Source organism: Equus asinus, chromosome 15, assembly GCF_041296235.1.
Source record: "Equus asinus isolate D_3611 breed Donkey chromosome 15, EquAss-T2T_v2, whole genome shotgun sequence".
Taxonomy (NCBI): Eukaryota; Metazoa; Chordata; class Mammalia; order Perissodactyla; family Equidae; genus Equus; species Equus asinus.
In genome coordinates this window covers 32,070,271-32,096,818 of record NC_091804.1, presented here as the reverse complement: position 1 = coordinate 32,096,818, position 26,548 = coordinate 32,070,271, and the positions used below count along the sequence as shown (strand labels likewise).

General features: G+C 55.2%; 1 protein-coding gene across 4 annotated transcripts in view; it reads right to left on the bottom strand.

The window, feature by feature from the left end:
- The window catches only part of PLCG1 (phospholipase C gamma 1), a 35,342-nt gene that overhangs the window by 8,241 nt on the left and 553 nt on the right, over positions 1–26,548 (bottom strand). For 2 of the 4 annotated variants that reach the window (XM_014845947.3, XM_014845948.3), the window contains exons 2-20: positions 26,192–26,509; positions 7,422–7,574; positions 7,229–7,322; positions 7,013–7,060; positions 4,589–4,673; positions 4,411–4,494; positions 4,146–4,180; positions 3,851–3,923; positions 3,650–3,751; positions 3,297–3,415; positions 3,122–3,207; positions 2,928–3,048; positions 1,991–2,159; positions 1,721–1,843; positions 1,522–1,623; positions 1,254–1,441; positions 744–944; positions 546–665; positions 270–450 (exon numbers count right to left, since the gene is read on the bottom strand). In XM_014845947.3, the coding sequence (XP_014701433.2) occupies positions 270–450; positions 546–665; positions 744–944; positions 1,254–1,441; positions 1,522–1,623; positions 1,721–1,843; positions 1,991–2,159; positions 2,928–3,048; positions 3,122–3,207; positions 3,297–3,415; positions 3,650–3,751; positions 3,851–3,923; positions 4,146–4,180; positions 4,411–4,494; positions 4,589–4,673; positions 7,013–7,060; positions 7,229–7,322; positions 7,422–7,574; positions 26,192–26,408 (2,301 nt within the window). In that variant the 5' untranslated portion in view covers positions 26,409–26,509. Of the gene's footprint in view, positions 1–269; positions 451–545; positions 666–743; positions 945–1,253; positions 1,442–1,521; positions 1,624–1,720; positions 1,844–1,990; positions 2,160–2,927; positions 3,049–3,121; positions 3,208–3,296; positions 3,416–3,649; positions 3,752–3,850; positions 4,100–4,145; positions 4,323–4,410; positions 4,495–4,588; positions 4,674–7,012; positions 7,061–7,228; positions 7,323–7,421; positions 7,575–26,191; positions 26,510–26,548 lie in introns of those variants that run through there. The other 2 variants (XM_014845950.3, XM_070485933.1) reach the window with 2 other exon arrangements.

Below are 26,548 nucleotides of genomic sequence, written 5' to 3'. Positions count from 1 at the left end.
GATACCTCTTCACCTGCCTAACTCGTGTCCATCTTTGTAGACACAACTCAGACGTCACTCCCTCTAGGACACCTTCCTGGCGCCCAGTGGGCCTAAATGGCCCTCATAAGAGCTCCTATAATACCCCAGGCCTCTCTGTCCCGTACATCCAGATTACCCTGTAACTGTTAGACTCCGGGCCTGCCCAGCAGCTAGCCTGGGAGTTTCTGGAGGGCCACGCTGGTCTCTCCCCTGCCTATGCCATGCCCCCTTAACCACCAGGCCCTCACAGCTGTGCCAATCTTCTCCAGCGCCTCCTCGTTGATGGGATAGCGCAGTTTCATCTTGCGGTACAGTGGATGCTTCTCATAGTAGCTGATGAGGTCAACGAGGCTGTCAAACTCCGAGTTGCCCAGCATCACAGTCTGGCCCTCCTGCTGGACACGGCAATGCTTAATCTTGCCCTCGGCCCTTGACAAAGACAGAACAATCATACAGGGTCAGGGCAGCCCAGACCCAGGCATAGCCCTGTACCACATGCAGCACCCCAGGGCCACAGCCCTCACCGGAAGGATATGGCGTAAGAGTTGGGCTCATTCCGTTTCCGCACCAGGAATGCACCATCACGGGGGACACGCATCAGCATGTGCTCAGCCTGTGCTCTGGTCAGGCTTGCGTGGTACCACCTGAAGACAGGCCGGAACAAGTCAGGCTGTGGCCATCACCAGCCAGGTCCCCACCCTACCCCCTGTCCCCTCCCTCACTCTTTGCTCTCGTGGGCATTGGTCTGTGGGACAGGCTCTGAGAGGCGCATCTCAAATTCATTGCAGCGCAGGGGCACCTGCTGGTAGTGTGTGATGAGGTCATAGAGGGAGTCAAAGACGAGGTTGTCTGTTAAGAAGAACTTGGGGGTCCCAGCATCCTGCCGAGAGTGGATCCTGCAGTGCTGGACTTTCCCGTTCCGCCTGAGGGAAGATAGGGAGGCAGTGAGAAGCAGGCCCAAGCCCTGAACACCATGCTCCACCCCAAGCGAAGCACCAAGTCTCAAAGAGGGAGGCAAACCTCCTAAGGAGCTCAAGTACCCCTATAGGAGGGATGCCTCACACTAACCAAAAAATTAGGTATGTGCACACGTGCACAGGTGTGTGTGTGTACGACGCATATGCACATGATGAAATGACGTTTCACATGAAAGCCTGGAACAAAAACAAACTGGACCACAGCTATCTCTGGTGGTGCCATATCCACAAGCACACGCACTGGGAGTGGGTTACCAGAAAGAGAGGGTGTAGTCGCCCACAAAGGTCTCGCTCTCGCGCACTAGGAAGGAGCCATCGGGGGCCCCGGTCTCAATGCAGTACTCGGTGAGCAGGCGCTCGGCGATGTGCCGCCCGTCCCGTCCTGCCCCGAGCTTCCCATGGAACCACTTCTCGTTGGAGTGCAGCTCTGTGCTGCCACTGGTCTGGGAAAGGGAGGGTGACAGCAAAGACATTCAGTGACTCTGACCCTGGCCTGGCCCCCAGCCCAGGGCTGGCCCCTCACCTCCTTGGGCTCCTCCTCATCCTCATTGCCCTGGTCACTGTTGGTCTCCTCAGAGTAGTAGATCTTGCTGCTGGTCAGAACAAAGTAGTGGGGATACCACTCCTGGGAGAGACCAAAGCGGGGCCGGTGAACAGAGCCCTCTCACCACCTTGCCTATCACCACCTTGCCTGCCACCACCCAGCCTGGCCTGGCCCTCACATGGTTCACAGGGTCCTCCAGGTAGAGGATGCCATTCTTGATGGAGTTGCTGATGTCGTTCTCTGAGTACATCACAGATGTAGGCACTTCCTCATAGGCACTACCCTCAGCCAGCTTCTTGTGCTGTGGGGGGCAAGCAAGGACATGGCAATGCTGGCCCCAGTCTCACAGCTCCATCTCCTCACCCAGGCCTAGATCAACAGCTGGATCGACGGCCTGGGGGATGCACTGAAAAAGTGTGGGTGTCCCCCATCAGCCCACCACCCCCACCTTGATAAGGATCTTCCTCTTGAGCTGATTGGGTGAAGGCAGCCCATCTGCGGCGATGTCCACAGGCTTGGTGAGGAGTGTGTCCCCGAGCACCTTCTTGAAGTACTGGGCCATGTTCCTTTGCTGGGCAATACTGCAGTGGTCCTCGATGGACAGGATGACCGGGTACCTGCAGGGTAGAGGACCAGTGCAGTGACACAGACCCTGTGATTCCACAGAATCAAGGCTCAGTCCAAACAGCCCCTCTCAGAGTGAGGTGTTAGGATCTAAGGGCCTGGGGGCCCTGCCTATAGGGAGCTATCCCAGAGAAGAAGCAGGCCCCGGCCAGTGGAAGGGTGGCAGGGGTCCTACAGGGGCAGCTATGGTGCAGCAGAAAGAAAGGGGTGGGACTGCTACAGATAGGTGTCCCCAGAGCTGGGCCAGCGTGGAGGCTGCCCCAGCAGTGCAGAGAGACATCCCGCACCAATGAGCTCAGGAGAGATGAGAAGGAGCCTCCAAATTCAGCTACTGGGCGACCTCTGGTGATCCCTTCAGTGAGGCATGAGAGACTAGCAACCACGGCTTAGGGGGGAATGGGACTGCAGAATGGGACACAGGGAACACACAATTCTCTGGGCTGTGAAGGGAAAGGAGTTGGTAGGACAATGGGCGAAAGAGGCCAGGGTTAAGGAGGTAATTTCTGAGGATAGGAAGAGCTTGACTATGTTCCCCAGCTAAAGAGAAGGACCTATGAAGAGAGCAGGCCAAGGATGCAGGCAACAGGGAGGAACTTGGGAAGCAATGCTCAAGCAAGCAGCAGGAGAAGAGGAGAAGCCAAGAGGTAGGACGAAGATGAAACGCAGGAGGAGTGGGGACAGAACATTGAGGGGTCCCTCTGACCTGTCATAGGAGAGAGCTAGATTCCAAACTTATGCCTGGGTCTCCCACCCCGACTCACTCTGAGGCCACAAAGGCATGCTCCTTGATGGTGTGCAGGACATCTGAGAACTTGATCTTGGTGGTAAGGGTGTGTCCGTGGTAAATGACAGGCATCCCGTCTGGGCCGTCCCAACAGTCCACTGGGGAGCAACATGACCACAGTCAAGTGGGCAGGCCTCCCATCTTCCTCCCCCAGCCCCGGCCCCCACGCACACTCAATGCAGCGACAGCCCATCCGCAGGCAGCGAGCATAGGCTTCCAGGGAGGACTCGCTGGAGAACTGGTCCCCGGTCAGATACCTGGACAGGGAAGGAGAGGCAAGGGTGCTCAGGTGAGCCCTGTCCCGCCCAAGGTCAGACTACTGGGCGAGGCTGACAGAGCCACTCACGTATTGTGCGAGGAGGAGATCCAGTAGTGGGAGAGAGGGTTGTTCATGGTGTCTGGGCACACTGCATCCAGCTGTGAGTTCCACACACTGTTCTCTTTGGAGAATAGGAAGGTGACGAACTGTCCAGGAACAAATGTGGAAGGAAAGAGAAACTGAGCCCCTGCCCTAGCCCACTGGCATGGGGGTGGTGGGAAGGAGACAGGGTGCTTGGTCTCAACTGGGGTGGGCAAGTGCACAGTGGGGAGGAACAAGGTGGCATCATCCCTAAGGAGAATCTGGCTCCTGGAACCAGGTGGAATTCTGGTCAGCTCTGCCCATTCTCTCTGACAGAAGGGGTGAAAGGGAGGCCTCACCTCGTCCAGGAAGAAGTATGGCTCCTCAATCTCTCGCAAGGGGTCTCTGAGGAAGCTGAGCATAAACTCCTGCACCTGGAGCCGGTCAACAGCCCACAGCTCCTGTCGGGGTGGGGAGGGTGGGGACATGTGAGAGGCTTCCAGTCAGTGATGAGTCTGGCCCCTCTTAGGAACCCTGGTCCAGCCCCAGTCCAGCCATACCCCCTGGTACTCGAGGAGAAACTGCTGGAACTCAGGAAGTGACACTCGGCAGAGCTCTGGCCGCTCCCCAGCCCTGCAGGGGAGAAGGGAGGTGCCTGGTGGCCAGGTGGCTAACATGGTCCACAGACGAGGGGCCCCCTTGGAAGGAAGAGCCCACCTCCCAGCCAGCACAGCTGCCTAGAATGGTCCCGCATGGCTCACCCCTCCCACTGCCTCCCACTTGCATCATGAATCACCCAGAGGAGAGCTGAAGGGGGCCCAGGGGAGAACCCCACTTCCCCACTTCAAACCAAACCTCAGGGCACTGGCTTCCAAGAAAGGGAGGTCCATCTGCAGGAGACAGAAGCTGGTCAGAGCGAGAGCCCCTGGAGGCCACGTGGGAAAGGGGCTCTCAGGAAGAAAGGCTGGGGCAGCAGATGGGGGCAGGCCTCAAGAGGAGAAAAGCTGGAGAAATGACACCCCAAAAACCCCCAAGCAGAGCAGCAGGGCTGAGGCAGGCAGGACTGGGGCTAGGGTGGGGGAGCGGGGCAAGGGCCATGGGGGGCAGGTGGCTCATGCACCGTCTTCTGGGCGCTGTACATGAGGCTGCGGTACAGCTGAGCAAACTGCCCATAGGTGATGTCGCTGCTGCGCTGCTCCAGGTCCTGCACGGGACAGAGCAGGACTGCCAGTCAGGCCCATTGGTCAGGGGCTCCCAGCTCCCCTGCCCGACCTGCAGATGGCCCAGCAGGCCCTTACCGTTAGCCGCTCTCGAAGGAAGCGCATGTTGGGGACCCGGTAGTTGACCTGGGACAGCATGTTCTTCAGGTCCTTGGCTGATATACTGAGGAAACAGGGACATCCTCAGTGGCCTTACCCAACCTCTCATAACCTCTGACCTGTGGCCTCAGTCCACCTGGGGTTGGACAGGTAAACAACACTACTCTGAAGTCCTGAGGGTAAAGCTGGATCAAAACTCTTGGGGTGACCAAAGGAAGTCCGTTCCTTTCTCTGGGCCTCAGTTTCCCTATCTGAGCAAAGCCAAGCCCACGATTCTGGCCAGGAGTGACCAGGCTCAGTCCAGTGGCTCAGGCATGGGGGGAAGGGAGCCAATCTTCAGCTTCCCCCCCGCCCCTGCTCAAGCTGCACCTCTGGCCCCTCAGTTCTCCGAGGCAGCAGGAGGGCCATCCAGGACAGAGGGAGGCAGGCTCCAGCAGGGCTCCCTCCCGAACTCCCTGTGAGGAGCAGCTAGCGCGATTCCCCTGGGATGCTGGGAGTTCGGGCCTCAGCACCCAGGCACCACAGGAGAGGGGAGGTCGTCCTCAGCCAAATACCACTGCTGGCGACTGGGCACTCTCCTGGAGTCTGACAGGGAAGCATCCCTGTCCTTCAGGGGGGCCCTGCCCAAGATGTGGGGCTAGGGGACACTGCTGGGCCTGGGCACAGGATGAAAAGATGAGTGGAAAGAGAGGCTTTCTGTCCTGGAAGGTGATGTCAGGGAGGGGAGGGCAGGCACCCCTCCTCCTGTCCAAGAGCCTGGCAGGTAGCATAGAGCTCTCTGAGGGGATTCAGCTCTGTACTGAGTGGTCCTGGCCACCATCCACAAGTGCTGTTCAGCAAGCACTTGCTCTGTGCAGGCGCCAGCTCATCTGACCCTCAGCCACCCAGGAGGCAAACTCTGTCAAGGTCCTCACTTGGCAGGCTAGGAAACTGCTACATCACCAAGCTCACCCTCTCTGAACGCTTTCCCATCAGCATCACCAGCAGCCTGTTATCTCTGCCACTAAAACCATCTGTCTTGCTCCTGCTTACCTCTCCAGCTACTGCCCCCTTCTCTGCTCCCCTTCACGGCAACGCCCTGAAGGGGCCATCCATGCTCCCTTTCATTCCCTGAACCCCCTCCCCACTCCTACACTGCCTGTCTCTAGGTCACCCACTACTTCTGTGCTGTCAAGTACAAGGGGCACCTCTCAGTCTTCTCCACACTTGACAAGTCCTGGCACAGCGGACCACTCTCTTCTCCCTGGGCTTCCAGGACTCTGCACCCTCCAGGTTTCCCTCTTACCTCACGAGCTGCTACTTCCCTTGGCCAGCTCCTCCTCACCTACCCCATCCCCAGTATCCACTGGAGCAGCCTGGGACCAGCCACTGGCCCCCTTCCCTTTTCTTGCTGCGCTCACCCCCAGATGTTACCCCCGAGATGATCTCCAGCCTCAAGGCCTTCTGTGTCATCTAGAGGCTCCCCAGGTAACATCTCCAGCCCCAACTTCTCCCCTGAACTCATTCTATCCCCTGAACTCATTCTACCCACCTGCCTACTCAACATCTCTACCTGGACATCTAAGGGCATCACAGATCTTAACACGCCCCAAATGAACTCCTAAGCTGCCCCCAATGTGCTCCTCCCACAGCCTTCACCATCTCAGTCAATGGCAACTCCACCTTTCCAGATGCTCAAGACAAAAGCTTACTGTCATCCTCGACTCCTCTCTTCCTCTTGCACCCCAAAATCAATCTGTTAGGAAATTCCATTGGGATTTACCTTCGAAATATGGTATAGCCAAAATGTGACCGCCTCCTACCACCTTGACCCTGACCTGGCCCTGTTCTCTTTCACGTGCACTGTTGAAACTGCTTCCTAACCGAGCTCTCTGGCTCTGCCCTGCCCTGGACTCTCCATCAGCAGCCAACAAACCTGTGTGACTGAGGTCAGGTCACGTCAGGCCTCTTTTCAAAACCCTCTGTTGTTGTTCATCTCTTTCACAGCAACAGTCAAAGGTCCTTACCATGACCTGGTCTTTATCCCCCTCATTGCTCCTTAGCCCCTCTGGCTGTCACACCAAGGCCTCAAAGCCATGAGCTTCAAGGCACCTCCTCACACACTACAGGCCACCCTGACCCTCTTTCTAGGACATGCAGAGGCAGTTCTGCACTTCCTGTCTCTGCTCACAGTGGCAGGACACACAGCTTACTGTCCTTGTCCTCTCTCGCCAGCTTGCACCAAGGCCATCAGAGGGCTTTCTGCAGGAAGGTGCTTGTGCCGGCACCACTGCCCGCCCCTCAGCCCTGCTTGAGGCAGGTCCTCTGGTCCTCTGGTTCTCCAGGCAGCTGCTAAGAGGTGTGACTACTGTTCTGGCTGCCCCAACCCACCCTGTTGGGCTAGAGTCACAGCTCAGTACCTACCGGTCCTCACGGTTTCGATCCACTGAGTAGAACTGCTTCCGCAGCCACCTGGAGGGAGAGAAGCCTGAGGTGAGGGCCACTTCTCTGACCAGGGCCAGGCTAGGGGAGGACATCAGCAGGCAGTGCTGGGCACAGGGAGGCCTGTGTCCCTGCCCCTGCTCCCTAGAACCTAATGCTCCTGCCCCTAATCCCAACCATATCAGAGGTGGTTCTTACCTCTCAATCTGCAGGGGTGTGGCCGCCTGCAAAGTATCCTCCATCAACCAAGTTAAGCCCTTGATCCACATGTTCACTTCCTCCTCGGATGTAGCTGTAAGCAAGGGGTGAACAGTGAGCTGAGGAGAGGGCTGGGAGCCAGTGGACACTCCCCTTCTCCCCTGACTGCCTCCTCCAGCCCCGTGACTCCTACCTTGCAGGCTCAGGGTCTTCAGGCGGAATTCCATCCCATACAGGATGACAAAGCAGTGCGACTGATCTGGTCGGAAAGCAGGGTCCTCTTGGTAGCGATCAAAGTCCCGAGAGGTCTTCCCTGGGCGTATCTCCTTGATTTCACGAATGTCAACTAGGAAGGCAGAGAAGAGGCCAAGCTTAGGCTGGGGTCTCAGAGAGTCAGCACCGAAACAAGGGCAGCCTGGTATCTTCACTCATTCCCACACTCTCCCTCAGGGAGAGACCACAAAGAGAGACACCTCCTTGAGGGGCAGAGCCAAGACCACTCACAGTCCCACTGGGTGATAAAAGAGACCTGGGCTAAGTCTACGGACAGACTTCTGCTAAAAACTGAGCGGTCTCAGTGAGCTGTCTGGAAAAGCAGGGAGCTGCATCCTGCGTACCTGCCCTCGCTGAGAACACAGGCGAGTCACTCTGACCTGGAAAAAAGCTGGACTCTAGAAAGAGAAATGGGGACCCAAGGCAGTTCTGTGAGAACCATTTCCTGACACAAAGTACACAAACCAAATCGTAAAGTCCCAAGGGTAGGGCTGGGGCTGGGCAGGCCCGAATGGGTCTCAGGATCCATGAGAGCAAACAGGGATCAGGCCCAGAGAACCAGTGCACAGTGAAATGGCCCGCCTCCTGAAGACACCTCCAAGCAAGTGTCAGGAAAAGGTCTAGTCCCCCGAGGCAGCAGCTGTCCAAGGGGACATTTCCCCCATCCTGGCTATCAAAGGGCCTGCGCACACTCCTCCGCCCTCACACAGCACACGCCTGAAGGGCAGACGCCGCCGAGTGACTCATTTAACTTCTCATAGTCTCAGTTTTACCATCTACAAAGCAAAGAGCTTGAGTGAATTTCTCTAGAGGGCAGGGTGGCAGAAAAACATGCACAGGCTCTGAAGTGAGACTGCCTGGGCTAGAATCCCAGCTCCACCTCATGTTAGCCGTGGACCTCAGCAGAGTGACACCCCCTCTGATCCCACTGCTTCATCTGTGAACACACGTAACAAACCACAGTATTGTGAGGATGTTCATAAGATCAGTAGTTATGAGAGCCCAAAGCGCCCAGCCCTGTAGGTGGCACATGGTGGGAGCTCATTCAATGCCAGCCAGCTCCCTCCCCTGAGTCCGCTCAGACCACAGCTGCTGGTCCCAGGCCTGGAGAGGGCCCTGGCACTCTGCAGCATAGGGAAGGGTTGCCCCCAGGCACACACCCACACTATTCCCTGGTGCAGGCAGGGACCCTGGACAGAGAGCAGACTTTCCAGGCCAGGCAAAGAGACAGATTTAGGAGGATCAGGTCAAACAGAAGTCTGCCTTAGCACCAGACACAACTCTCCCTTAGCTCTAGAGCCTCTTCACATGCTCTCAACCCAGACCGGCCTAGACAATTTGGAGCCAGTAGCGGGGACAGCACGCTGCCTGGCCAGCATCTACCCCAGGAGCCCTCTCAGCCCAAAGTGTACACCACCTGGCTGGAATGTGGCCACCAGGCTCTCTTCCTGTCCCTCTAGCCACAGCTATGCCCCATCTATCCCACCTCGAATATGGCATTGCTTCTGGTCCCAACCTGACCTCCCCTGCCACGACACTACTCATTCTGTCTGGGCCCTGCTCCCATGCCCTTGGCAAATCCCTTGGGCCTGGTCTTCTAGCTGAAAGCTCCAACCTTCCTGCCAGTTGACACTGCCTCCACCCCACCTTCAATGGGCCATCTTTCCTGAGTCTTCTGAATCTTCATTAAAATGTGTTCTGATCCCTTCCAAGGCTGCTCACTAAGGGAGAACATGCTCCTCCTCCGGCCTCCAAAATCCTTCATGATGGAGCTCAGTGATTTACCTCCCCAGCTTCTGCCCTCCCATCTTCTCTGGGACTAAGCTGGACCAAGGGCAAGAACAGCCAGTGCTTCCTGTTCCCCATTTCATCCTGATCCCCAGCTGGGGACTGTCTACCTCCCAGGCTCTATTCTCACCCACCAAAGACCCAACTTGGAAGAATCCTTCTGCAGAAATCATACCCTTGACACCTGTTGGCACTACATGTGTGTGCGCTCCTCATCTCCCCCAGGCTAGGCAGGGCCCATCCAGTGCTTGCTGAATGAATGAACAAATGAAAAAAGCAGGTGGGGGCAGAGGCAACAAAATGAGAGTGGAATTTTAAAAATGAGCAGTTATATTTAGGTAGTAAACAGGGAGGGGGGAAATTGAGTCACAAAGACCCAGCCTGAAAAGACAGAGTTTCCAAGGATGGAAGGAGGAGCTGAACAGGGGAAATGCCCAGATCAGAAACTGCAGAATAACCACAAACTCTGTCCTTTGAAACAGAAACCAGCATGCTTTTCCGGTGCAGAGCTGCTGTTATCTTCCTCCCACACCTCTCACACCGGCACACAACCTCACACGCACAAATACATGCAACAGGCCAGGGCCTGCGTGGTCCACAGCCTAGGCCGTTCCTCTTAGCTGCCCGCCAGTCATTGAGGTAGTCCAAGATGTGGCTACCACCTGGCAAACAGATGGTCGGTCCGAAGTCTGCAGTCAGGCCACATGCAGCCACACACACACACACACACACACACACACACACAATGCCACTAAGCCCTATGTGAACTTCTTGGGCTGCTCTGTGCTCCTGGGCCGGCACATTTCCACTGAGACCAGGTAGAGGCAGAACAGGCTCCTGCCCAAGAAAGGAACCAGGTCAACAGAGAGCAGCTCCAGGCCAGGCGTCCAAGTCGCCCAAGCTCTGCTGGCCACACTTGGCCCCTTGTACGTCCCCCATAAGGAGGAGCCAGGCTGGCCCTGGTGCCCTCCAAGTCCATCAAGCCAAGAGCAGGCTGAAAGGATGTGACACCAGAGTGCGATACTCTAGTAGGTTCTTAACAGCCATATCCTGTGTGACCTCCCAACCTACCCCCCATCCTCCTGCCTCCCAGAACAAATACAGCAGTGTCCCCTTTCCTGAGAGAGCCAGGGCTGGTCCCCCAGGACTGCCAGCATGGGGAGAAGACTCCCTGGGACAGGCATGGCTTCTGCCCTAGTTGGGGGGAGGGGGCAGGCAGAGCCACCCAGCATGGTCTGACTCAGACCTGCAGTGGAACAGGAAGGGTAGGAAGAGAGATCCTCCCAGGACCTGGGAGCCTGGGGAGAGAAGCAGAACTGCTCAGAAGAGAGGAGAGTAGCATCCTATTCCCAGAGACCCATGGCCCAGTGTTCCTCCCCACTCAGAACCATGGGAGAACAACATTCAGGGGAACAGCAGAGAAAAGAAAAGCCAGAGGTACTGAAAGGTCCTTGCTAGGCTGGAGACAAGAAAGTGAGATGGGGAACCTTCTGAGTACAAGGGCAGGATCCTACAACCAGTGGGCCAAGCCAGTCTGAGGTGTAGCATAAGGGAATGTAGAACTTTTGCTGATGACAAAGGCTCATCCCCAAGTTCACCCCAACCTGAGGGCCTGGGATTCCCTCGGTGCAACCCAACCAGCTTAGCCCATCAGGAACTCCAGTGTCCAAGGACCAGATCTCTGAGGCCCATGCCAAAGCTGCCCAGGCTTCAGGATTGGTGTGGGCGTCACCATTCCAAGCACGGCCCTTGCGGGCAGTAACAGGATAAGCTGCCTGGGTGGTGAAGGGGATTCAGTCCCTGGCATTTAATCACCCATAAACTTTCATGAAGAAATAGAGACTAGCCCTGTTCGAGAGACTTTGGGGTAAAGAGCGACTGCCCACAGGAGAGCTGAGGACCGTCTCACAGGCCAGGCTGTCTAGTGCTCTGGGCAGAAGTCTGGGGGCCCTGGTGGTGATGTGCCTCCTCCCACCCCTTCAGGAAGCTTGCCCTGACCACTCCCCTCCTGAAGGCCGCCCAGGCCTAGCAGAGGAGAACCACATAGGTCTTCAATTCTAGCTGTGCAGCCCTGGGCAGTCTCTCACTCCTCTGGCCTCAGACTATCCATCAGTAAACTGGGAATTCCCCCTACATCACAGGATTGCAGTAAGGGCCCTGCCAGGAACCATTAGTCCTAGTCGAGTCTGAAGGAGCCTGCCCCCTGCCTGTGTGCCTAGTGCCATCGACAGAGGGTCTATGTAAGCTGGCAGCAGGGAAGACAACTGTGCCATCTGCCAGGCTTTGCTGGGGGCATACTCAAACCTAAAGCTGGGAAATAGCTGCCTTGGCCCATGGAAAAGAAATCCAAGTAGCCATTTTCCAAGCTCAAAAAGGGGTCTGGCAGGCATGGGGCACCGTGGAGGAGGGGTGAGACTCCAGGGCCTGAGTTCAGACCAGCAATGCAGACATGCTCTAAGCCAGAGGCCGCTTCCTGAGCCTGCAGCACCCAGCCTGTTGCAGCCACAACACCCCACCTACACACACACCAACAGCTGAGGCATGTGCACCCCACCACCTCACATATGGTGGGGTACTAGAATGAGAGACTAACAGATCCGAAATCACAAAGACCAAGTTTTGGATCCTGTTTCCAAGTGTACAGCTTGGGCCTTGGGCAAGTCTGCTCTCTTCTCTGGTAGGTCACAGATAAAGCGAAGGCTTTAGTGAGGGTGAGCCAGCCATAAACCCTTCATATGCAGACAGACTACTACACAAAGATACCCACAAGGGAGAGTCAGCCTAGGACTGCTCTGACCACCGCCCCCAACCTCAGATTGGTTTTTATGCAGAACGAAACATGCTCGCTGCCTGGAGGCAGGGGCGAGCACTAAGCATTGAGGCAGAATACCACGAGACTGAATTTGCAAAACCCAAAGTTGGCAAGACCAGAGGGGAGACCCTCTCTTCCCTCCTCTCTTGGCCCAGGGGGAGACTACTTGCCTGAGACCATAGAAACTAGAGACCAGCAGTTACTCAAAGCAGAGGTCTGGGTCAAGCACGCCTGGAGAGTAACTGCCTTCTGGACATCCCAGTAATGGCAGTCACTCTCCCTTTAAGAGACTCAGTTTCCTCGTCTGAGTCATAGAACTGATCTCAAGCACTCTGGGAGCTGTGCAGCTAGACAGCAACAAAGGATATTACTGCTGCTGCTCTCAGGGTCAGCTGAGAACTTGCTTCTGCAGGAGAGAAGGGCCATGGAATAGCACCCACTCCGCTGGGTGGGGAGAGGAGAGAGTGCCATGACAGGGACAAGCTAAATGGCAGAAAGTCATTCTGGAGCCTGGGAAGGGGTAGAGGAAAATGACCACAGTGAACCTGTCTGTGCTCGGCTCCTCTAAAGACAGGGCTGCTTCGTGTCTCAGAATCCTGCTCCCGACCCATCCCCCACAAACATCAGGCCAAGCCACAAGTTCCCCACCAGTGCATAAAGTTCCAGTGCATCAGGATGACCACTGTAGGGATGTGCAGAGGGGCAGCACTCCTGTTGACCAGGCAGAGTCCCAGGATAACAGGAACCCCAGGGAAGAGAAAGGGGGTGACAAGCCTTTTTCAGGGTTCCTTAAGGAGCATGGTCCATGAGAATCAGCCAGTCCTGCTCTGGGGGATTAAAACATGGCTTCACCTTGACTACAGCAGGCCCTGGAAGGGGAAAGGGAGCCCAAGCATCAAATCCAAGACTCTAAATTAGACCCAAGTTTCTTGGTCAGGAACTCGTGTCCTAGTGTCCCCTGCCCTCAACAAAGCCACTTTCCAAACATCCCTACACAGACAGAGGTCCCCCAAACCTACTGGCTCATTAACTACCCATCAGGCAAAGAGATGTACAGAGAAGAATCATGACCAAAACATAAGCAAGGTGGGCTGGAGGCAGAGCCCACTTCTGAGCCTCATTTTCCTCATTTGCAAACTGGGGTCACCTCTGCTGCCTGGCACCTCCTTCACAGGCTACCGTGAGATGTCAATGAGACAGGAGACACGAAAGTGATCTTACCAGAAAGAGACAGGAGGATACACGAAAAATTAAACTTCCAAAATGATGAAGAAATGGCCAAGAAAACCACCACTACCACCACCACCACAACAAAAACAGAAGGAAATGGCACATCACAAATTTCTGGACACGAAACATGCTTTCACTGAAATATCTCTCTTAGAGAGTTTTCACTTTATAAGATACCTCAGTTAATTGATGTCAACTGCAATACAAACTACCCACATAAAAATGCATGTAAATATACTGTGCAAATTAAAAAAAACTGCAACTCATGATAAATATGAAAAGTCTTCTTAAATTCTAAAGAACCTGAAAGAGGTAAGTGAATATTACCTGGACAGGTCCGTTCCCCTCTGGGGATTTTCACTCCCTGCACCAGTGGGGCTGTGGAGCTCTAGCTTCACTCCAGGCCTGTGTGCCCAGCCCTGCAGAGGGCCCTGGAGGAAGTAGGGGGAAAGCCCAGCCCCTTCAAAAGAGTCCAAGTTCAATCAAGGCAACGAGATCCACAGACCCCAGCCCCACATTGGCTCCCAGCACTCCCTCTTACCTCTGAGCCTTTGCACATGCCAGGCCTACCTTCCTACGTAAGTCTCCATCAGGCCCAGCCCAGTGGCATATTCAGTGCTCCACCATTCTCGTCACCGTCTAGTGCTTTCTGGTGTCTAGGCCACTGGCGTGTGATCTCCCCAAGGAAGAAATCACATCTGACTCTTCTCTCCATTCCCCAAACCAAGGTCCTGGGGAGGCCTCAGAACGTTTACAGAGTGCTTAGGAGAAGGAATGAACACGTGAGAGTTAGACTCCAGAACTAATTATCTAAAAGAGGCAGCAAAGGCCACAGATGCTCAAAGATGGTATCAGGGATGGCTTCCTGGAGGAGGTGGTGCAGTGGAACAACAAAGGCTGAGGAACTACAACAAATATGCAAATGTTTCGGTCAGTGAGGTGACTATGGGGACAGAAAAAAGAAGAACCAGGCAGTTTTGGGGGACATGGCTCTTGGGGGCCAGCACAATCTGGAAACACTGGGAAGTCCCTGCACAAAGGTTCCTGCAGCCAGTGGGAAACACGGGAAGCTAATGGAGCTCCGGAGAAAACAGAACAGAAGAAGCAGGGCTCCCTGAGCACCATGCCCTGCTTGGCTCTAAGCCAAAGACACCAGAGTGGGTCCCAGGGGTCAGGAGAGGTGTGCAGATCTTCCCAGAAATGAGCTCTCATCAATCAGCCTCTCCACGCACAGCCTGGGCAAACAGACAAGCCATTCCCAGTCCTCCTATCCCTCAAGTGAGCCATCTCCTTCATCACCCTCCAAAGAAACTACACACCCAGGGCCTTAAGGAGCACAAATGGAGCTGAGTCTTCTCCTCCAGAGGATGCTGAGATGGAGAATGGAAGCCTCAAGGGGAAGCGACTGCCATCCAGCCAATTCCTGGCCCCATACTTTTGCCACCCTACACACAGAGGTTCCTGCACAGCTCCCCAAAAGTAGGGCACTGCACCCCAGAGCTCCCTTCACAGGGAGCCAGAGGTAAAGGGACTCTACACCCCAGGGTACCTGTCCCAGGATGGGACATACAGCTTTGACAGAGTCTTCACAGCTCTGAAGGAAAAGGATGGAGGTGGCTGAAGAAGAGACAAAGAACCTGGACACGGAGGGAAAGGAGCCTGATCCAGCAGGAGCCAGGGGCATGCATGGCCAGCAGCTCCTAAGCTGGCCACCTACTGCCCAAGGCCTCTGGAAGGAGTGTGAGATGCCCTCCCCCCGATTCCCCTCTCTTTTCTGACGCTAACCTTCCTTCTCCCCTTCCAACATAAACAGGAGCAGCTCCCAGCTCCCACCTAGAGGAAGGCAAAAGCGGAGGGGTGGGTAGCTCTCTACCTCCATTTTACAGATGAGGATCCAGGCTTGGAGACACAGGGCCACGGGATCACAGAGCAAAGGGAAGGTGAGGCCAGGACTTATCTCCCTCCCATTCCTGTGCAGCAGATAACTTCAAACCAGACCAGCAGGGGACAGAAGACCAGAGCTCCCTCCCAGGACACAAACAGGGAAACCCTAGCCGAAACCTGGAGTCCAGGGCACACCAAGGGCAGAGCTCAGCATCTGCTCTCAGCTGGGGTTTTTCATCAGTCACTGTTCCCCCAACACCTGACCGAGAAGAGCAGCCAGGCCTGACTCGGCATCCGGCCCCTCTCCCACCTTGATAAACAGGAAAAGGCCATTCAGACAGCTGGATGGAGGTCTGTGGGATCCTTCTACATGGGACCCTGCACCCTTATGTACTAACTGCTTCAGGTCACAGATGTAAAGGATCCTTGTCAGTACATGAATCATCTAGACGAATCTCCTCTTGCGAACAATGAGGAAAGGGAGGCCCCAAAGGGTCTTGTCATGGTCACATAGTGGTTCATGGCAGAACAGAGACCCTCTGCAGTGGCCCCACAGCAGTCACCATCCCTGATATGGGGTATGCAGAGAAAAAGCAGGGCAGCCAGAGAGAGCCTTCACACCAACCAGGCAGGCAGCCCTCTTCCCTAGGATGCTAGCTAATCCTACCCATTTCAGAGGTGGGAACAGCATGCCTAGGTCCCAGAGGAAGGAAGGGAAAGGAGGCCCCACCCAGAGAACTCAAAGCTGGGAGAGAGCTGAGCAGTTGTCTATTAGGCTTATCCCTTCATTCTATCATCCGATTAAACATGTATTAGGCACCTATCTACTCCATGTCAGGCCTTGGGTCAGGTCCTGGATAAACAGAGATCAATAAGGCATTTGAGTTCCTGCCCTTGAGAAAGCCCCTGCCTGGTGGAGGAAACAGATGGGGAAGCAGATAACCATGAGGTCGTGCAAAGAGTGGAACAACAGGGAGATGTCTGTGGTGCTGAGAACACAGAGAAAGTGAGTTCTCCTTGGGAAGTCTCCCACTGCTCCACAGAAAGCAGGTCGGGAAGGCTGTGCTGCCCGTGTCGGGCAGAGGGGATCACAGAAGCCAAGGCACCAATCGATGCAGCAGCTTGGTTGTTCAGGGAACAGGGCGTTCAGGGTTTCCTGGACGAGAGGGGAGGGAAAGTGGGCCTCACTGGCCTTCCTTGCTAGGGGGTTGGAGCCATGCTCAGTAATGAACGGAAGCTGAAGGCCTGCTCGCTCAGCCACCCTGTTCTGCACGCCCCACTAGGCTCTCCCATCTTAGAGCTACTTGGCCCAGCCCCTCCTCAGCATCTGGCCACACTCCTTTGGGTGATGCCAGCCCAAGCCAAGCCACTCTCCTTGTCCTTCTTTTGCTTCCTGGGGAGGCAAGGTCCCAGTGCATGATCAAGTCTCTGACCTCACTCTGAGGTAGGAGAGAACTCATCCGCTCGCTGCCTCTCTAGGAAGCCCAGCTCAACTCTTCAAAATCACTTCCCCCATTGAGAGGGATGGCTACCTTGAGACTTCCCCTTCCTGATTTTAATTCCCTAGTTTTACCCTCTTAAGATGGCTTCTGGCCTCACCTCCCCTAGCACACGTCCTAAGAGAGCTGCCTCCCGACCTCCCATCCCAGCCTGCAGAGCCTCACCCTTCCAGCGTGGGCCAGTTCTCAGGCCAGGGACTAAGATATCCGCGCAGGAACAGTCCAGGCACTAGGCAATCTGTTCTGCCTGGAGGGCTGCTCTCTATTTCACTGCTGGCCTCATGAGGCCCTGAATACAATCCCTGACAAAGTGACAAACGCTACCTTTTCTAACTTCGTTGGCGGACATGCTAAGAGCTCCCAAGAAAGGCCACAGTCCCAGTTAGGAACTGACAAGTGAACACTCCATTACTGCTGTGGGCGGAGGAAGGGACTAGGGTAGGAAGAGGAGGGCTGCCTCCAAACAGCTGGAGGACCACAAGGAGAACAGGCGCAAGTGGTCTGCAGAGCCTCAGAGAAGAACCCGTCACCCCCTACCCCTGTTGCTGCCCAATATCCCAGCTGACCTTCTGTCCCCAAGTCGGCTGAGAAGCCTTTGGGAACTGTGGCCAACTCCTCCCCTCCTTCCTAGGTTAGTCACTCCATGAACTTGGGCCCACATTCTCTGGGCCTGAGGCTGAACTCACTCAATCCCATGGGGTTAGAATTCCCCCACCACACACCCACAGCTACACAGCCAGAGTCCCATTGTGGTCAATGCCCTACTCCCCCCCACAGGCAGGGCCAAGCCCAGGACACTGTGACCTGGGGCATCCCTTAAACAACCACTGCCCTCAGAAGATTTTAGCTCAGCCATATCCCCAGGTGTCCAAGAAAACAGGAAGCTAACCCCAAAGTCAACGGCCCACCCCTAGTTAGAATTAGATCTCACGCAAACAAGTGGTCGAATTCGCTGTGGCCCAACTCCTCACCAGTCTGGTCAGTGGTTTGCTGCCAGGGCCTGGAGCTCAGACTGCCCACTCGTCACTGTGCCCATGCCCTGCTTCCAGGCACCTCACAGCCTTTGTACAGATCCTCTAATCAAGGCTGGCAGGCCAGCCAGCAGGGGGAGGGACCCCACAGGCTGCTACAGAGAGGAAGCTGATTCTGTCCAGACCCTCAGGTTCAGCCTACAGCATTTTAGGCACAACTGTCTTCTGCTGGGCTTTCACAGTTTTCCGCATATTCCAGATTGCAAGCTTCCCAGGATCAAGGACCAGGTCACCTCTTTTTCTTGTTTCCTAACCCCAGTCTCCTCTGTGCCAGGGCTGGGCTCAGCAGAGGAGATGCCAGTCTCTGCAGGAGAAAGCCCCGCCCCATTTATTCTGCATCCTGAGTCTTGCTGAAGCCAGGGCCACCCGCCAACACCGGGAAGGGCCCGGAAGGAAGCAGCAGAGCCTATACACAAAGCCTACATGTGGGCTATAAAAAGGAGGCCTCTCTGCTTCCCCCAGGATGGGCCTGGTTCCTAGGAGGTGACGAGTGGGGGAGAGAGCTAGTACTTGTGCCTGGGCACACAGCCACTGCAGCCTCTCAAAGGCCAGCCAAGCACCACCTCAAAAGGAACGAGTCTGACAAGGAAGCAAGAGAGAACATTAAGAGCTGAGCCAGGGATGCAAGTGGAGATTCTCTGAGCCCCATCTCCTGGGACCACAGCCTCCCCCAAAAGCAACGGACTCCACCGTCCCCACTGCCTCTTCCCCTAACTCCAGAGTATTCAGGGACCATGCCCTTCTCACACTTCTTTCTCTATCCTCTGGGGGCCAAGGGCACTTCCTAGAGGCCTTCCAGGCATCCATATTCCCCACTCCCTCTGGAGGCCCAGCATACCCAGCAAAGGAGCTCTGGGGAGGAGCTGTGATGAGAAGCATGAGTAGCTCTAACTCTGAGGTAACAGCAGGAAGCTGTGGCCACAACAGACTAGGCTCAGGGGAAGCTTAAGTAGGGGCACGCATGTTGGGAAAAGGTAGGGAGACGATTAGGCAAGGGCACAGCGATACTACCTCAAAGTCTGAATACGAGGATACCTATCTCAAAGACTGCAACTGAGGCAGCCTCATGACCCACACGGGCAGCAGTCCACTCTGCCACAGCAGCAGAGCCACCCTCACTGCACCCCATGCCCAAGTCACAGGATTTAATTCCTCACTAGCCTCCATTCTCCGAATCCCTCTCCAGCCTAGTTTGCCCAGAGTGTTCAGGCTCTACAGCAGCAGGCTGACCCAGAGCCACCGAGGCCACTCTCTGGGAACAGTGGAGTGGCTTGTCACAGATAGACACATGTAGCGTAAGCGAGAAATGAGCCTGGGTTGCTGTCAGCCACTGAGACAGGGGTCGTGCATATCAGAGACAACCATCCTCTCTCCCGACTGCCAGCAGCCTCTGGCTTGTTTCCTTCACAGCTGTGCCCAGGTCCCGGAATTATGTTTCTGTCTGGCTGTATCTACGTTAACCTTGATGTTCACTCCGGGACCCCACGGTACTTGGCACATCAGCAGATGCCAGAGTCCAAAGCCAGGGAAGCACAAGTTGTGTCTCACTTGTTAGTGTGCCACAGAGACCCAAGAAAGCTGGGTTTTTGGGGGTCTGTTTTTTAAGGAAAAAGTAGCTATGGTGATAGGGAAAGCACACGAGGCTAGAGACCTACTGCCTCCATGAGCAAGTCAGACGTTGGTGTAATCACGTCCAGCTCAGCATGCCTAACACAGTGGCTGGGCCCACAATAAATTGGGACAAACAAGGAACAGACGGACAAATGCATGCGCTAGAGCTACTACCAGGTCTGGAAAGGCCCTTCTCAGAGCACCTAGAGCGCGGAGCCCAGGTTCCCATTTCCCTGGCAGAGGCTCAGGTGCAGTTGTCATCATGAGCCAGGAGAGCAAGTCAGGGCAAGGCTCTTCTGTCCTCTCACCTCAAATCAGCTGCTGCCTTCACCCCCTGCAGGAGTGAGGGAAAGCATCTCGAGGGGGTGCCATGGCAAGATGAGGGCAGCAGAGGATCTAGATGGAGGCATCAAATCCAGTTTGTCCACAGACAGAAGTGTGGGCTGGTCAAACAACACATCTGACCAGAGGGCAGAGTAGAGATCAGATAGCTCTATCCACATAAAAAAACACCTCTGGTCCTCGGGAAGTCCATCTTATTGTCATTTTCTCCAGAGTGGAGGAATAAACTGAGTACTGCCATGGGCATCAGCAATCCTAGGCTCTGGTCCCAGCACTGCCATGAACCTGCTGTGTGACCTTACCCTTGGGGCCTGGGCTTGCTCATCTGTAAGAGAGGTTTAATCATTCCTGTCCTCCCTCAATTCGTGCAGCTGTGGTGGAGCTCAAACAACACAAGAGATGAGAAAATGCTCCGTGAACTCTAATGCACTATTCAAATACCCGATTTTTCCCATGCCCCTGGTCCTCTGTGTACAGACTCAGGGAGTGAACAAAGAAAATGAGTAGGAAACAAACTTCTAGCAGGTTGTCAGAACAGCCACTGGTGGCCAAGCCTGGTGGCAGACAGAAGTGGAGTTCTATAGTTAGTTAAGGGGAAGCACAGGAAACAAATACTTATTAAGAGCCCAAATGCTGTGCTGGGCACTTTCACAGAAAATCTCTTACTCTTTTATATGACCTCATTTGACTACCGTTAATATACAGCTCTGTGAGGAAAAAAATATTTTTACAGCTGAAGATCAGTTTCAGATAGGTTAAAGTAAGCCCAAGGTCACAGAAGAGCTGAAGCTCGAACCCAAATCTGAATGATTTTAGCCACATATCTCTGGTCACTGCAGCCCAATTACTAACGGCTGCTGGCGGCCACTCCTCACCCTTGGCTCTGCCTACAGTCTTGTCACCTGTTACCATGCTGCTCTCAAAGATTTCCCCCAGGGAAGCACGGGCACCATGCTTCTCTGAACAAAGGGCTCCACGAGGAGCACCAGAACATTCCCCTCCTCCTATCCCATGTCCATTTCTCCTAGGAGTCTCCTCAAAGTCCCCACTGACTTCTCCAATTCTAAGAGAGGGAGTGGAGAGGGGGAGAAAGTCTCCTATCCTCTAATATCAGGCCTTTGAGACATTAGGCCTCACTTCCTCCAACTTATCCATCTCTAGCCTTCTTGAAGGCACAGAGGAAAGGGCACGGAGTGGGAAGAGATGCCATGAGTTAATGGAGACTGACACGGGTGGTGACAGGAGAGACAGAGGCAGGCCCCACCAATGTGCTCAGATAGCATTTCTCCGGGCTAGACACTCAGAAATAGGCCAACTGACACCTTCATATGATACCAAAGCAGCTGCTTCCAGCCAACTGCCCTGTCACCTCGCAAATGTCAGCAGTGGGAAACAGCCATGACAAGAGAAGGGCTACTGAGAGCTTTGAGAGAGAGGATAGGTGGGCCTCCTTGTCTCTGAATTACATGGCTTGGTGGCCAGGCACCAGCCCCATCAATACAACAGATGTGTTTGCTCTGTTCCGCTATCAGGTCTTCCTGGGGAACTTAATCCTCATCTTCCTACTTGTCAGAGCTCCCAAATGTTAAGCACTTACACACTGCCCACTCGATGCTAAGCATTTTATGCAAATTCTCATCAAAACCCTTATGAGACGAATGCAGTTTGCTACTAACCCCCTTTCACAGATGAGGAGACCAGAAAGATAAAGTCACACACTCAGGGTCACAGAGCAAGTAAGCTGCACAACAGGATTTTAACCTAGGCAGTCTCAGAGCCCAGATGCTAACCTCCCATGCTCCGCTGTCTCATCCCTCCAGACCCAGCCCCTCTCCTCCACTACCTCTGCATCCCTGCCCTGCCTCAACAAGGTCTTGCCCGTGCTCATCAGCTCTCCTGCAAACTGCAGTAGCTCACTGCCTCCCTCCTCAACAAACATGCAAGACAGCCCCACTTCAGCCTCTGCTCACAGCCGTTGCCTACAGGACAGAGTGTAACCCATAAACACAGCACACTGTGCCCTCCCAAAGCTGCCCCCAACCAGTCCCAGCCTCATCTCTACCACACCGACTACACTCTCAACCCCCGCACAGTCATCCCAGTGCCTCAGCCTGGGCACAGGCAAGTTCCTCAATAGGTGCAGCTCATAGGTCACCTCCCCTGTGAAGCTGTCCCTGGCTCTCTCCTCTCAACCCCCAGCTTGCTAAGCAGAGCTCGGTACTCTGCCCTCACAGAGCTCTTTGTGCACACCTTTATTATGGCACGTAACACATGGGGTTATAATTACATGTTCCCAAATCTGTCTCTTCCAAGAGTCTGGGAGTTCCTCAATGGCACAGACCACGTCTTATTCATCTTTTGAACCCTCAGTGCCCAGTACTGGGTAAACAGGAGGTGTTCAAACAATATTAATTGAACAAATAAACGTCCCTCATTTCAAGGGGTTACCCAAAACAAGGTTAGCGGCGAAGATCTCTAACCAGTGACTCAAGACTGTGCATCATGTACGCGTACACACAGACACACACGGAGAAGCTAGAGGTGGGTGGGGCCCTATGCTGGCAATGCTCAGCTTTTCCAGTCATCTCTGAAGCAGGCCCCTTTCCTAGGTTCACAGGAAAGAGAGCCCCAGCTGGACAGGGCGCCTGGCATGGCTGGTCTGGAAACCCACACACACATCAGGGCAAGCTTGGGGTACTGAGGAAACACTAAGAGGTCTGACTTCCCCTGGAAAAACTGCGGTCAGACAGGAAACACACAGGCGGGGATGGCTAGCTCTGGAGATCCGGACACGTGCTCTTGCCCCTCTCCCACTGGGAGCAACCAGCCAGCAGAAAGAAAACCCCTGATGACACCGTGCCTCCTGCTTCAGGTACCTTGGGCCTAGCCCTCAGAGTAGGCCTCGTGGTCTGTCTCCTCACTATTCTGACAGCCACGGGGGTCAAGCCTCAGATAGCAGGTCCCACTATCACTTCCTCTCTGAGCCTACCTGCCTTGTCCAAGCGACTTTGCTTTCTTCTGCCACCCCAACCCCACTGTGTACAACTTGGAATTGTCACTGTCTGTTTCAGTTTGGAATTGTCACTGTCTGTTTTAGTTTCCCTGAGGGCAAGGACCTGTTTTCATTTACTGCCTAAGGGGGCCTAACATCTAGAAGAGTATCTACAGAAGGATCAAAGATGAAAGCCTGTGGCTCCAAAAGTCCTCACAGACGTGCTTGGCTTGCGTTCAGAGCCCTCCAGAGTCTCCACCCAGGCCACTGTGCCCACAATGGCCCTTGAGTGAACCATCACTCTAGAAGGCACCAGAAAGAAAAGAACCTAGAGGGGCCGTGGCTGTCTGTAATGTACGGTCTGAGCATGAAGGTTTCTCCTCACAGAGGAGCAACACAGACCAGAGGGACAAGGGGCCTGAGAGTAGAGTCCTCTTGGGACTGGTCAGCCAGCCACTGGCTGGGTCCAGCTGAGACTGCCACATACCAGCACTATCACCTGTGGCATAATTCACTTCCTGCATTTCCATTTCCTCGCCTGTAAAATGTGATGGTACTCGAGACCACCCCTCAGGGACCCTGTGACGATTAGCCAAGCAAACACAATGAAAAGTCTCCGAAGCACACAGCAGGAAGGTTTGTATTCACTTATGTCAGTATCTGCAACATAAAAAAACAAACATCGACCTGGTTCCTGTCATACCACCATGGCAACAGGCACCAAAGCACTTCCGCACCCCTCTCTCGAGCCAAACTACCTCCCAAGAAATCAGCAGGTGCCAGTCCCATTTCACAAGTGGTAAAGTGAGAGGGCTCAGAGTCAGGCCAGAACCAGGTCTATACACAAGTGCTGTGCACGTTCATTGAACCACACCAGCTCTCCTTCAGGGCCACGGACACCCTGAGGATAGCAAAAGTGTCTCTCTCTTTGCTCGGGCTAAAGGCACCGCATGGTACCCGGCAAGGTCAGCAGGAAAAGGTCAGGCACCTGAGGCACCTGGGCGCAGGACACAGATGGCAACCCAACCTTCCTCAGGGCCTACAGAGGGGGGCTGTGAGGCTCACAACCACTACCAAGGTGTGCCCAGGAAGGGGCAGAAGTGGGGCAGCTTCACTGGGAGGCTCCATCTGCAAGGTCTGAACTCCACGCAAGCATCTACTAGCCTTTTTACCAGACTCCTTCAATCCAAGCCTCCAAAACCAAAGGGCCAGGGTGACTTCCATGCCCTTTGCTATGCTCCAGGCCTCTCAAATCCCAGCTAACTGATGAGATCAGTGAATTCGTACCCCTCTGGCTGACCCACCTTGGGGGCTCGGTCATCAGGTCCTCTGCATTCCTGTCTCCATCCCCCAAAGACCTGAGACACAGCAGACTAAACTCTTCCCTCTCCAGACCCCATCCTTCTATTCAGGCCCCAACATACAAATAAGAAAGTCATAGCTAGAAGTCAGATGTGCACATATCCGTACACTCACTCTATACACTGTTCTACGTGGTAGGTGGGTGGGTAAGTAGATGGGTTGGGGCAAAACAAAACCATTTCCTCCCCTTTTCTGGGTAGCGATCTAAGCAAAATGTGAACTTGCTCCCCATCCTCCTTCCTTCCTGCACCCTCACCCTCTCGGACAGCCACACTCGTCGTCCCTCAACATTCCCAGTCCAGGGTCTAGAAGGGCAGTCACAGTCTATTATTGTTATTGTCATTATTGATAACAGTTCACATTTATTCAACATTTACAACACCAGGCACTATGCTATGTGTGTTACATCAACTCTCATTTAATCCCCAGAGCAACCATATATACTTCCATTTTACAGATGAGGAAACTAAGGCTCAGAGAAGGTAAGGAACCAGCCAGGGGACACCCAACTAATATATGGGCTTCAAATCCCACCTTGGCTTCAACCACCGTGCTGCACCTATTGGCTGCTGGTCTGAAACGCAGCCTGTTATCCAGGAGATTTCTATCTGGGAACCTCCAGCCAGTGCTGCCAATTCAGCAGAGCACAGGGAGCACCAGAGAAGCAAGGGGCCATGCCTGGAGTCGATGCCTGGGTGAAGTTCCCAGAACTATCTCAGCCCTCTGCAGTGTCTGTCCTTCCTCCACTTTGGAATCCAGTTTCTCAAATCACTAAAATTTTCTCCCAATGGCTGACAGGGCCGATGCGGGCATGGAGGAAGGCAGCTGCCATTTCTAAGTTCAGCAACTGTGTCAGATCTGGAGTTTGCAGTTGAGGATGGCTGCCTCACCACAAGACCTTCCTTCCTCCCAATCTCCTCACCCATCTATATGCATGCACACCATACCCAAGGAGGTCTGTAGGACCTTCCCTTGGGGGTCTCACTTCCTGACCCTCCTTCCTCCACACAGACCTAGTTCTGAGCCTGGTTTTCTCTAACACCAGTCTCTGGGGGTCCCTGCAGGAAGCAACCCACAGCCTGGCGTTGCAGACACATCATCTCTCACCCTTGGAGGCGGGGGAATGGAGGGCAAAGCTGGGTGCCCATCCGGTCACAGCACAGGCACGTGCTAAGTGGAATAACACTCTGAAAGATCTGGGGCTTTTCAAACTCTCTCTTCCCAACTGAGACCTGCACAAAGGCAGCCAAGCTCAGGCCTGGGAAGGCAAAGAGGCAGGAAACCAAGAGTAGCCGCTCCCTGCAGGCATGGGACACAGGACGCAGGACACAAAGGGCTAGACCTCAAACTGGCTGCCAGCTCTTGAAAAGAGTACCTGACTCCAAGGCACTGAGGCTGGCCTTTCTGGGACCAGCCTCCAAGGGCAAGAGGAGCCTGGCCCCTTAACCAAGGGTCCCTGCCCTGGCTTTGGATGTCTCTGCCCACTCACAGAGAGCAATTTCAAGACAAAAGCGGCAGCGGGAAAGGCCGCCTCTGCCTTCTCTCAGGCTTCTCCAAACCAAACTGGACGACTTTCCTCTTTCTCCCCTGGAGGGAATCGAGTAGGCCCAGCTCCAAAACCAGCCCTACCTCGACATCTGCCTAAGTCCTACTTCGGGAACCCAAAGCTTCCTTTGCAAAGAAGAGCTCAGCCTGGGGGTCCAGCGGCTTTCACCAAGAATGCACTTTTTGGAGAAAGGGTGGTGAGAGGTGACCGTCCGGTCTGGCCCAGGTCCTAGGGAGAGTGGGGGACACTGCCATGGCTCCCCTCGCCTCGGCAGACACCACTCCTGGGGTGTGGGGGACTTGATGCCTGCCCTGCTGGTCTCCAATCCGCTAGGATCTTCAGGCCTCCGCGCAAAGCGCCTGGAACACTCCCCCCTAGCTGGGGGAGGGGGTGTTGTCAGGTGATCAGAGACCCGGATGCCCCCCGCCCGCGGTGACCACCCGGCACGGGGCGGGGGCGGGGCCCGGAGGGTGCGGGGAGGGCCCGAAAGTTGGGCCAAGTCACTCGGGCGGCGGGCCGGGGCGCGCGGGAGACGAGCGCGGACCCCCGCCGCCCCCGCGCGCACCGAGGGCCCGGGGCGGGGGCGCACTTACTGGCCCCCTCGATCTTATCCGCGCCGCGGCTCCACGTGATCTGCCGCGTCTCCAGCTTGACCTGGAAGGTCTTCCGCTCGGGCCGCTGCGACTTCTTGGAGTAGAACAAAGTCATGACGGTGCCCACCTCGAGGCTGCGGCAGAGGTGCAGCACCTCGGCGTCCGAGGGCGCGCCGGGCCCGCAGCCATTAGCGCAGGGGGACGCGGCGCCGGCCATGGCTCCGGCACGGGGGGCGGCAGGGGCGGCGGAGGCCCGGCCGGGGAAGCAGGCGGCGGCGACGGCTGCGGCGGCCGGCGAGCGGGCCCCAGCGGCGGCTCCTGCGGGCGGAGACGGGGCGGGGCCTGAGCGGGGGGCGG